The sequence below is a fragment of the Thalassophryne amazonica genome, chromosome 19 (assembly GCF_902500255.1).
Source record: "Thalassophryne amazonica chromosome 19, fThaAma1.1, whole genome shotgun sequence".
NCBI lineage: Eukaryota > Metazoa > Chordata > Actinopteri > Batrachoidiformes > Batrachoididae > Thalassophryne > Thalassophryne amazonica.
In genome coordinates, this window is record NC_047121.1 from 27,004,666 (window position 1) to 27,017,489 (window position 12,824).

General features: G+C 39.3%; 1 protein-coding gene across 1 annotated transcript in view; it reads right to left on the reverse strand.

Moving 5' to 3' along the window:
* setd3 (SET domain containing 3, actin histidine methyltransferase) overlaps positions 1 to 12,824 on the reverse strand; it is a 110,760-nt gene that overhangs the window by 24,221 nt on the left and 73,715 nt on the right. The window contains exons 8-10 of the mRNA XM_034195571.1: positions 5,740 to 5,854; positions 4,709 to 4,783; positions 2,688 to 2,854 (exon numbers count right to left, since the gene is read on the reverse strand). Of these exons, the coding sequence (XP_034051462.1) occupies positions 2,688 to 2,854; positions 4,709 to 4,783; positions 5,740 to 5,854 (357 nt within the window). The remainder of the gene's footprint in view (positions 1 to 2,687; positions 2,855 to 4,708; positions 4,784 to 5,739; positions 5,855 to 12,824) is intronic.

A 12,824-nucleotide genomic window follows, 5' to 3' on the forward strand; every position in this document is an offset into this window, starting at 1 on the left:
GGGGTTTCGACACGATTAATCGATTAAATCGAATTAGCGGGGAATTTTTAAAAATGTGCCAGGAAAATAATTTTTCTCTCCTTCCATCACTTTATTTAACAACAGAACATTACTTGAAAACTTAAAATACTTGAAAATCAACAAATCATCAAATGTCCCTTGGCTGTTGAAATATAAAATAAGAATAAAACAGTTTATATAAAGAACAAAAATAATTATTTCAAATGGTATTGCTTCATCAAAGTGCTGAGTTGCCATAAAACAACACTGAAACATATAAATGCTATAAAATATATGGTGAAAAAAGAGGTATTTTTGTTGCAGCAAATGAGCAAATTGGCATAACCAGTTAACCATAAAACCTAAGTCAAAAACTGTCGCCTGACTCGTGCAACATTCTCTGTATAACTTGTAAACTATGTGGTCATTTCACAATGACACATGTGACTCATGTCTCATACTCTAAAACTGCTATTATTAATATATAAATAAAATAAATTAAAAAAATATAATTTGTAATACATTTGACTCTTATGACAACAAACACTGAGCCATTAATTATTATACAGAAAACAAATGCACAAACATGCTGAAATGCCAGCAGCTTAATGCTAACTTTAACATTGAAAACGCCATAGACATACTAACGCATTAGCATCGGCATTAGCATAAAATACATCTATCAAATGTTTCAGAAGACCATAACAGGTCAGTTTAACATAAAAAAAGGTAAATATTCCTCACAGGCATATGCTCCTTAGGGTTTTAGTGGGGAAAATTTTAGATAAAGCCCTACAAAACAAATGAAACCAACAAAGCAGCAGCTCGAAGCACTCCTTCATTGGTTCAAGATTCAAAGCAAAGCTCGGTTGATTATATGGAAGAAACGAAACATTTGCGGTAAAACAAAGTTACTTAGCAACTAATCGATGACTAAATTAGTTGACAACTATTTTAATAATCTTTTAATCGATTAACTCGATTCGTTGTTTCAGCTCTAGTCCTGGGGTTGCAAAGGTAGTGGTCGTAGCTCCCCTATAAGATCACTTTGTAAAAGTCTATTTTTTACTTCAACATGAGAACAAGTTTTTTGTTCATGTCAAAAAAAGTCAGAAGTTATTGAACATCCTTTAATTTGTACTTTTGAGCCTTCACACCCAAATACAAGTTTCACTACTTCTGAAAAAAAAAGGTAATATTCCACACAATCCAATGCTTTTCTACAACAGCAGCAGTGTTGCGGTTTTATGTAATTGTGAGAATTGTGAAAGTCAGCATTGTGACAGAAAACATATGAAAGGAGCGTGATCTAAGACTCAGCAGAATCCATTCCAGATCATAACGTTACAGACCAGAGTAATTTCAGAGAGGACAATATCTTCCCCATTTCAGCAAAGTGATCGATGTGGCGATCGGTAGCACAGGGTCGACATTATTACGTCGTACAAACACATTACAGCTGCCTTCTCATTCTTCCTATTAAATTATCCCTGTGTCCACTGCTCCAGCAACACACCAGCCAGCCAGCAGCACTTCACTCTTTAAACAAAGCGCTGCAATAAAATGCATCCATTTAAGATCCCTATGATTTTTTTTTTGATTTTTTTTTGCAATAGAGATAAATGCTATTCTGAGCGTGAAACACTCGTAGTGCTCCCAGCTGTTATCTTAAATAGTATAAAATTTACAGGCCATAAAGTGATTTTCAAGTTGTAAGAGGGTGCTGATGTTTGCAGCCTCTGCACACCACACACGGCCCGACAGCCAACCGCTGACGTTTCCTTTGAAAATGATCTACGACCAGATCTGTCAGTTTAATAGAGCGCTGCAGCAACAACGGGGATTGTTTCACTTAATTTCCACTGTTGAGATTTACACAGTCATCAATAAGAGATTAAAAGGCGCCTGATTAAAAATGCCGCACAGAGAATGCTGCATAAAATTAGGGGGCTAATGATAAAATGATTAAGCTTCTTGGTGATGAAAGTGTTGGGGCGGATGGCAAATTGATACATGGCGGGGTGGGGTGGCAGGAATTAGAGACCTGCTGCAACATTTATATTGTGTTTCAATTATGCCAAAGGGGGACTAATTGGTTGGAATATCTACTGTGGAAAGTCAAAAGTGCACAGCAGCTACATGAAGCTGCAAAATGCTTCAGGTTCAGTCCTGAACCTTTGACATGTTACAGCTTTTTAACGATCACTTTCACACTTTTCTCAATACTGTGTCCAATTTTTCAAAATGCTGAACGCATTCACCGTACCATTTGACTACAACTGAAGTGTGGTTACTTTTGCACTTCTTTGATACAAAACACACACTATAACTTGCACGACGTCGTAAAAAAAAAGAACACTTTGCAATAGACATTTTAAAAATTCAGCAACGATCACGATTACGGAGTAACACTAACACACCCCCCCCCCCCCATGATGAAATCCGTGGAATTTCGCAGCTCTGCTGAGTTTTCACAGCCCTGTTTAAAGCACAATGTATAGAATTTAGAAAAAAATGGACATGGTACTGACATGAAAATTGTTAAAATTGCTTCAGTATGAAACATTTCAAGTCACATGTTCATATTTAGTCACTGTAAATGACTGAAGTTTGTTGTTTTTAGATGAGCAGAACAGTGAAGAACAGGAGCAAGAGAGATAAAGCAAACAGACAGAAGTCAGACATACGCTGGGATGCCGGCTCGTGCCAAGACTTCAGCCTTCATTGCGTAGAGGCGCTCGCTCTTACTGACACCCAGCTTGATCTTCACTCGGTCGTGGGCGTTGTCTTGGAAGAAGAAACCGTTGTGGATGACGAACTCGGCATTGGATCGTGTGCCATAAAATATGTAGATCTACAGGAAGAATACATTATTAGCACTGGCAAGGCTATTGTCACCTTTCATGTTCAGATGAAACACTTGAAGCTTCATTTATCAAGCCAAGTAGTTCATGAAACCACAGCACAGTGCAGACAGCATCTGTAAACCACAGACCAAGCAAGTTTTCAGTACCACCTAAAATAATAAAATGGCCATCCAGCCTCAGTACACCAGGGCCTACGTATCATGACCATCCTAGAATTATTAGGTACAAGCAGAGGTACCTCTCATCACGCGGGCAAAGAGCAGTTACACACACACAGAAAGCGAGCGAGCGAGAGAGAGCGAGCGAGCGAGAGAGCATCCTGTCCACACTGTGCCCCACCTCATGCGCTATGACTGCTGGGATAGGTTCCAGCTCCCCCCATGACCCTTAATTGGAGTAAGACCTCCATCAGTGTTGGATCTCAAGGGCATTAAAGTTCGGCTCAATCTCTGAAAAGGTCTGATCGACCTCATCTAACTCACTCCGGAAATCTTTTTCTCCGGTTCACAACCCTCCTGTGGAGCATATGCACTGATGATATTCATCATCACGCCTTCAATTTCCAACTTCACACTCATCATTCTGTCAGACACTCGCGTAACCTCCAACACACACTTCCTTTAAAATGACCCCACATTTCCTCTTCTTCTATCCACCCCAATCTCAGGGTGCTACCATACAAGGAGCTCACTACACACCGGGAGCAACTATTGGATTAAGGACTTTGCCCAAGTGATTTTCTAGTCAGGCTGAGATTTGAACCAAGGATCCTCTGGTCTCAAGCCCAACGCTTAATCACTAGACAATCACCTCTCCTCGGAAGTGATGGAAATTTGATTTGTACTCTGCATGAGTAAGGTGCCTTGTTTCAAAGCAGATGCCCTTCCTGATGCAACCCTACTCCTTTATCTGGGCTTGGTACCGGCACTCAGAATGTACTGCTTACACATCCCATGTGGCTGAGTTTTACAGTTTTTTTTTTTTTTTTTTTTGGGGGGGGGGGGGGGGGGTGTTAAGGGGGGGGAGAGCGACAAATGCAAAGGAGGACAGTTTCAGTTTGTACAGATTAAAACAAAGCTTGCTGTTTGAAAAATGACGAACTACTGGTCCAACTATTAAGACTTTAAAAAGCAATAGTTTTGACTAACTGCTTTGTCACCAAAGATAAGCGTGAACAAGGTCAATGTCCACTGGATTCTACATGTACAATAATTATAACTGAACCTCACAGATTGGGATGATTCCCATGATCCTGTACAAATCCAACAATGGCCTTCATCACCATTTTCCCCCATTTCTACCCCATAACTCAATAACGTCAAACTGTATATGGTACCAACTATGCCCTTTAAGAATCTGCATTATCAGAAACAATGTGGTGTATTTTTCAACATGACAATCATTTTTAAAATATGATCCCTGTATAATCATTCACTGACCCATACCTGGCTATAGCTACCACTCTGAAGTATATCACACTGTTGTGTAGGCCATGGTATACAGAGACTAGGCACCAAGTTACACTTAGCCACTGCATAGTGTAAAGAATCAGTGCTGCTATTTAGATCTAAATTGGCTGAAGGCACTTTAACACATTTACACACGATAGTACATGTAATTGTCCTCAGTTTTAGCCTCATGTCCATATTCAGTCGAGTCTATGACAGATCCAGTTTGTTTTCACCTTATTGTCCATCTGAATCTCATCAAATGAGTCCTGTTTTAGATAAGGCATCTAACCCTCTCCTTACTTAAGCCTCCCTCAGCTGCCAATATAAATCACTTGGCACAACACTCAAATCAAGTAAGACCCAAAACAAGTAGTGCAAATGTGTTTTCACCTGCTCATTTTCCTTATAATCCTGCAGGGCCACACACTCGCAGCGATCATCTTCCAGGTTGTAGCCAGTGGTGATCTGCACCAAAACAAAAGCACTCTTTAATTCAACACTTACAAATTCAAAATAAATAAATAAAAACAAAAAGATGCACATTCATTCTTTTGATATAATTGTTGCTTACCCCTAAATGATCCATAATTTGCAATCAAAGTTGTTCAACATCATTCAACATTAGTACACAACAGGGAAACTGCAAATTCTATGTAATTTATTCTGTAGTTATTTGTCCTACACAAACCAAATAGAAGCATGAGAAAACATTGTCCACTCCAAGGTAGGGTAGAACAACCCTTGAATTATTAATCATTTGTATGATGCAGTATATATGCTCCAAAAATGAATAAAAACCTGATTTATCTGTGCAGGACATACTGTACTAACCATGCAAAGTGCAGTGAAAGTTCAGCTACTGAACCCACTAGTTTCTGCAGGTTTCATTATCATTTATATGCTCTTCAAACTGGCAACATTATTTGTATTATATTATGGTAAATACTTAGAGAAGTCCAGAAAAAAAAGTGACTTTCCCCACCCTCATCACCTAGCCCTGGCTGTGACATAACACTGGCCTTGAAATCTATCAGCGGGACCCGATAGACAGAGGCATGTGTTTTAATCATTTTCAGTGAACAGAGTTTTATCTCAGGTGGACTACTAACAAGGTACAGAAACATTAAAAATAATTTAATACAACATGATGCAGCGAACATTATTAACCGTCATAGCAACATGTCTGAAAATTCCCACAGATAGGTTTGAGCAATGTGTGAAATTAAAACACTTTTAAACAAGTTTAATGCATCATTTAATAAATATGCATAAATATAAAAAATATAAAAATAAATTTGTCATTACATTGTGTTTGACTGATTTGGAAAAATTTAATCCATTTAAACATGAAGGTGAGAAAACTCTCTGCATGCACTGCACATTCACACACAAAGTTTAACAGACTTCATGATGTCCTGTACCAGTCCATTTGTGTGGTTACACATGTCCCAGAGGGGGATGAGGGCCAACATGACCCGGTTGCCATCCTCAGTAGGAATTTGATTCTGACGGGTCATCACTGAAGAAACTGCCCACCTGTCAAACACAATGAAGCAATATCATGATGTGAACCTAGTCTATACAAATAGAATACAGTACTTGGTCAAATGCAAACACAGAAACTGGGGGGGCTGTGTATCCATACAAAGCTTTAAAAAAAAAACCACCTTCTTTCCACCTTCAAGTCCTTTACAAAGTAACAATTCTATGAGGAAAAAGCTGTCATGTGCATATAGTTCACCAGATAAATGTAAGAATCACTCAGTTCATGATACAAGCACCACATTTGGTATAAATACTTATGTCCAGCTCTTGTGATAACCAGAGAAATTGCTCACAACGGTCCCAGCTCCACACAGCCATCCGTTTAGAAATTATGTGGTGTTTTCTGCCTCTCGATGGCGGCTCGGAGCGCGGCGCGCCATTGTGGGGTGTCCTTAAAGCTGTAGTAACAGTCATTCTCTGAAGCCTGTAAAATTTTCACCGAAAGCCAGATACATTTTTCTAATGGTTTCCAGCTGCTTGTCTTTAACAGTTTCTGAAAAAATTCTGATGGAAAAAAAGCCCAAATCATTCCACCATTTCCTGACAATGAAAATCCGACGAGGGGGCTGGACCACTCCTCCCACAAGGCATGCTCACAGGCGAATGACGCAACCGACAGGCGTGGAAAAACTCACGCATGCGCACGGAGGTTCAAGCTTGGCTGACGTAAAAACATATGAATCAAATCCATATGGCTTTTAAAAAAAATAATAAGGTCGGATACTTTCCTAATAGACCTCGTATGTGGCCCTGCGACAGACTGGCGTCCTGTCCAGGGTGTACTCTGCCTCACTGGGATAGGCTTCATCCCCCCATGAATCTTAACTGGAATTGGCGGGTACAGAAAATGGATGGTAGTAAATCACTAAATGCAATGCTCATAAACACAAATGTAATATTTTAAGATATAAATTTGAGTCAGCTTCATTTTTAAAGTCTATATTTCACATTTGCAGCTACATAGCGCTGTGCAACCCAGCCCAAAGTTTCATTTGGGCTGGACTGGGCATTTGAGCACTTGCATTTTCCTCTGAAAAGCCTCTTGCATCCACACTAGTGTTCATCCAAAGACATGGCTGACTTCAAAAGCAAAAACTCTACCTTTACTACTAAACTATTACACCCCAAATACTCTTGCACGCTCTGCAGCATATGCGTTCTACATCATGCATGTACACTTATTAAAGACATATAATCCATCTACAAAGCAAGGAACTATTGTAGGAATTAAAGCAAAATAAACAAATAAAAATCTGACTAAAAACCTTTTTCAAAGCCAAATCATAAGCCGTTCATCTACCTTTTTATAGAAACCCTTTAGCAATCGCTTCACAGGACTTGAGGTAAAACAAGGTGGAGACAGCAAAGAAAACCGCAAGTTGTTCTGCTGCTGAACAAGATAATATTTCACTCACTAACTACTGCTGCTCTTTTCTAATGTAGCATCATATTATAGAAAGACTTTAACCTACATACTATTTAAATACTTCAGGATAAACATATTTTAGGGGGACAGCTTTTCTAGAGCTTTTACATTGTTTAATACCAATTAAAGTCTCAGGTCTGTAGCCAAGATCTGAAATGGGGGAAGGGTTCTTTTATGGTGAAAGTGGGCCTATGTCTGCGTGGAGTCATTCAAGGACCCCCCAGAAAATCTTGGGTTTTTGAACCCCAGGGATGCATTCTGGAGAGTATTTGGATGACTATTTTCTGACCCCATTCCCCCTCAGTTTAGTTGCACTACTTAATGTGTGTTTGTATTTTTTTTCTTTTGCACATTTTCACTTTTTCCTTTGCCTTTAACAAAAACTGATATCACAACCTACATGTCTGTTTGATAAGAGTTCTAACCACAAGAGCTGTAACAATTTTCTTATTTTTGGCTTCCCTCATCCTAGTTGACGTGATTTTAAGGCTAGAACCTCAAACAGACCCAATAACAGGGATGGGTATTGATAAGATTTTATCGATATTGATGCCATTATCAATTCTGCTTATCAATCCGATTCCTTATTGATTCCCTTATCGATACGTTGTGAATTTACAGATTACAGATTTTCTATGTATTTCATTGATTCTTAAAGTAAATAAATATGAAATTGGTCACTGTACATAAATAAAAATAAACAAAATGGTGTTTCACTTTGAAGTTATTAATTCTGACTGGACTCTATCATTTTAATTTGACTTGGCAGCGTTTGGAGCTGTGTGAACAGAACGGAAGACGATTCTCTTTTCTTTCTCGCAAGAAGACAGGAGTCCCAGTTAGTAACTTTAATCCGCACAAAAGTGACTCACAATTGACATATTAGAGGTGAAAGTGGTGAAAAACAAAAAAAGCTGAAACTCAAAATTACCCCCAACACCACGTGCACGAAAATGTTTCAATTCTAGAAGCTCTGAAATGCAATCTGGGACTATTCCAGACAAACTGCAGTGAGTGCAGCGTCCATTTAGTGGGGGGGGGGGACTTTCCTTATTCAAATTCATTCCAGTAGTATTCTGCTCTTACAAGGACGAAGCAGTTATCTTGGACTGAACTTGGCAGATAGTTCTGGAGGAAATCACTGAAGAAATTAACACATTGAAAATATGGTTTGACCGAAACAAACTGTCATTAAACTTAAGACAGGGATGAAATGGAGGTGGAAGAGTCACTAGGTGTTCACAGGAAACACTTATTTCTGTATGTATGTATGTATTTATTTATTTATGTTCATTGTTTGTTGCTTTTGTATTTTCTGTTGTGTTCCTATTCAGGTTCTTTTTGTCTCTCTCTAAAATTGTATATAATAAGTATATATTGTATATAATCAGATTATTAATATATAAACAAAAATAAATTAAAAAAAATTACAATTTGAAAACAATTGCACCCGAACGTGATGACAGCTGCAACTGCTTAATGCTAACTTTTAACATTGAAAATGCCATAGACATCCTAACACGTTAGCATCGCTCCCGTTTTTAAGTTATAAAATACATCAACTGTTTCAGAAGACCATAAGAGGTTGGTTTAACGTAAAAAAGTAAATACTCACAGACGTATGCTCTTTAAGGTTTTAGCGGGGGAAAATTAAGCGAAAGAAAGAAAGAAAGAAATGAAGCAATAGATCGAAGCACTGCTTCAATCTGCGAACCACTGCTTCGATTGGTTCAAGGTTCAAAGCAAAGTCGCGCTGCAGAAAAGTTGATTACAGACCCGCTGCAGGGTCTGTAATCAATGTAGAGAAATGATCATTATCCTGAAACACGCCCCCAAAACAACGGCCACTCTGAAGGACCAATAACAGAATCGTTAAGCAAAAAGCTTATTGATGTCGGTGGATCGAATCATTTCTTAACGATACCCGAAAGGAACCGGTTCTCGATACCCATCCCTACCCAATAATGCCGAGCTTAGACATTACATATATATATTATTATATAATATATATATTACTTAACATCCCACTTTAGTTATGCAGAATATGCAAATCAATAGTCCAGAACTCTATTAAAACTTAGGTCCATAGAAATACTGGTTTAAACGTTTTAGTTGTTAAAATCATCATCAAACATTATAAGTACTAGTAGTATAAAAAATGTCTTCAAAAGTGGACCTTTAATCAAGGGGTGTTGTGGAGGGCACATCCCCCAACAACACCCTCTTTCCATCTGGATGTGCTCCTGGTTTGCAGTCTGAGCAGCATCATCATAAATTTGTGTATTCATGTGGAAAGCGTGACCTGATTGAGAGGTAAGAAAGTTTTATAAGCACATTTTATGTTTCATCATCCTCATCATCCTAATTTATATAGCACCAAATCATAAAACTGCCTCAAGGCACTTCACACAAGTAAGGTCTAACCTTACCAACCCCCAGAGCAAGCACATAGATGACAGTGGTAAGGAAAAACTCCCTCATGATTTGAGAAAGAAACCTCAAGCAGACCAGACTCAAAGGAGTCACCTTCTACCGACACACTTGACAATACAAATATACAGGAAATTTTGGGAGTCTATGCTGGTGTCCAGGACAGGAGGCTGGCTGGGGGGGCGTTAGCGTTTGTTGTTATGTGTCACAGGTCTCCAAATGTGTTTTTACTTTAACCACAGAGAGGACACTCACAGAGACTGAGCAGACCTTTAAAGAAAAGAAAAAAGTCAATCCCTTCAGTTGCTCCCTTGTTTTCACATGAGGTCGCCACAGCAGAACCAAGTTGGATCTGCATGTTGATTTGGCACAAATTTTTACACCGGACACCCTTTTTGATGCAACTCCATATTACATGGAGAAAAGTGACAGGGGTGGGGTTTGAACAGGGAGCCTTCCACACTGAAACCAAGCACACTAACCATCTAGCCACCAGCCCTGCACTTGACTTTGAAAGAAAAGAGAAGTTTAAAAATACATTTGTAAAGCTCTGCACTTTGCTCGGTGTGTCGGTCGTCACCACGCTGTGAGACACAAACACACTAGTGTGTCTTAACTGACAGAGTGGCGTCAACTCAGAACATGGTGCCATTTTGGTTCCAACACGTGCTGAACTACTGAATGAACCTTTTATGTTTTCAACATTTTTTTTTAAAGTCATTTAACCACATACAGCAGATGCTATCAAAATGAATATCAAAATAGTTAAGCTATCAAATTTCCATAAATTTACCATTTATGATGATTTATTTAATTAATTTAAAGCCTGATTTATGCAGCTGCACAGCTGTAACTCCGTGTCATACAATGACGTACGTGACTTTTAAAATTCTCTGTCTCTGGATTAAGCTTTATTCTGGACTAATTTGAACCTCAACAAGCTTTTCTTTCTACAGTCATCACCTCCAATTCAAAGGTAAGCTGTACAATTTCCTCTTTTCCTGACTTTGTGCTGCAGATGTGCAGACTTTTCTGATCCATTTGTAATCAGCGTGTGTACCGCATTAAAATATGATGGCAGACGAAGGTGTAAAAGCAGAAAAGTGTCAAATCACAGCTTTTTGTGTCTGATTTAACAGGTGCACTTCAGGCTGTGGGTCCAACTGAGCAGTGTGAAAAAATAAACGTTCTGACTTTTAATCACAAATGACTCCGGTCCCACTTTACTCGAATCGAGTCTCATTGCTGAACTTTAATTTGTACCTCTGTTACTTTGCACGTCCAGACTACTCAGGGTTTTTAATGGAAATACATTGTTAGCGGACGGGACATTTTATCCGATGTGAGTGAAAAATCTGTAATAGAAAATCCATTATACATATTGTCTATTACATGGAAAACAACACAAAAACAGTGGGACTCTTTTTGTCTGGTAACTGCGAATATCCAGTTTATACAATGACGGTTTAGGTGAGTTTTACTGTACATGGGACTGAACAATGAATTTACCTGTCAAAACTTTGACAATGAAGTCACTTCCATCCCACACAGCTGACTTTATTTTCCCAAATTTTTCTTCTGTTCAGATCTGAAGGGAATCTGTACATTTTGAAGCCCTTGCTATGTCTATTTGTGCATCCAAATACACAGCAACCCTGCATTTTCAGCGAATAAATAAATAAAATAGCTGGATTTACATGCCGACAGATTAATAGCGAACGCCATTTTGAAACCAAGATGGCACCATGAGTCAAGTGACTCTCCACCCCTCCCCCCGACTCGTCATGTCACCACTCTCTCAATTAAGGCACTCTAACCTATTATAACCTATTAACCTATTCTGATTCAACAAAAATACATATTTTCAGGTACCATCTTGAAAGAGTGGCCACCACATTGAAAAATTTTAGTGGCTAACTGCTTTTTTGCAAAAAGTAGACCAAGAAGTACCATTGTGTCAGATTTGGCACTTTTATCACTAAATGTAAGGCTGTTGCACTAATATGCAAAGGAGGTTCAAAGAGGTTGAAGACTATAAAGAGGGTGCACCACCATGACACCCCCTGTTCACGGGACCCTAAGCATTCAAGTCCTAAACAACAAGCCTTTAGTTACCAGCGATGTCAAGGGCCTCCTCAATAAGAGAGCATTTAATGAGGGGGGCCAGACAGAACTGACACACTTGTAGGGGGAAACTCAAGGTTAAGTTGAAAGAGGCAAAAGAAGAAACCCAAAAGGAAGGCGGAGCAGAGGCTACAAGAGAACAACATGAGGGAGGTCTGGGACAGTATGAAAACCATTACCTACTGTAAGAAGAGCAGTAGCACCTTGGAAGGGGATGCAGTGAGAGCAAACCAGTTCAACCACTTCTACAACACATTTGATAGCCCTGCTTCTGTGTGTTAGTGTCTGCCCAATCCCCATCCCTGCACCTCCTCCACTGGCTGCTCTTATCTGTTAACTGCACGTTGCAGCCCCAACTTACTACTCACAGATGTACACCTCCCCACTGCTGCTATCACTGACAGTGTGGCCCCACTCGTACCAACAACCAGTCTTCAGCCACGGTCCACTGAAGCACCCCTCACCCAGTTGACGACCAAGGACAGACAGACACCCCCTCCCCCAATCATCACAGAGGATCAGGTCGGAGGACAGATGAAGCTGGGCAGACACTGTACAATATTTTCAATCGTTGTACTTGGCTCCAGCTCAAACTGTGCGAGAAAACCACAGGGTGTAAAAGTTCAGAGCACATGATTTATGTTCTCACACTATACGGCCCGATGCTCTGATGCGATCTGACTACTCACATTGTACGTTCAAAAACCACACGTCGGATTCGTGTTTCCAGAAGCAAAATGTAAACAGAAGCTTTTTTCTTTTTTCAAGCTTTATTTACATTTCTTATTTTTACAAAAACTCTGGATGCGAGACATCAAAGTTTTAACAAAAAAAAAATACAAGACTTTACATGAGGTGAATAATAAGGGGGAAAAAAGAAACAGAAACTGCTTTCCCAAAGAGATGATCACTGTTTATGCTCTCTCCAATTCCGCATCAGTGTTTGCACATGCACAGTGCAAGAGGTTGAATGCTTGTAGC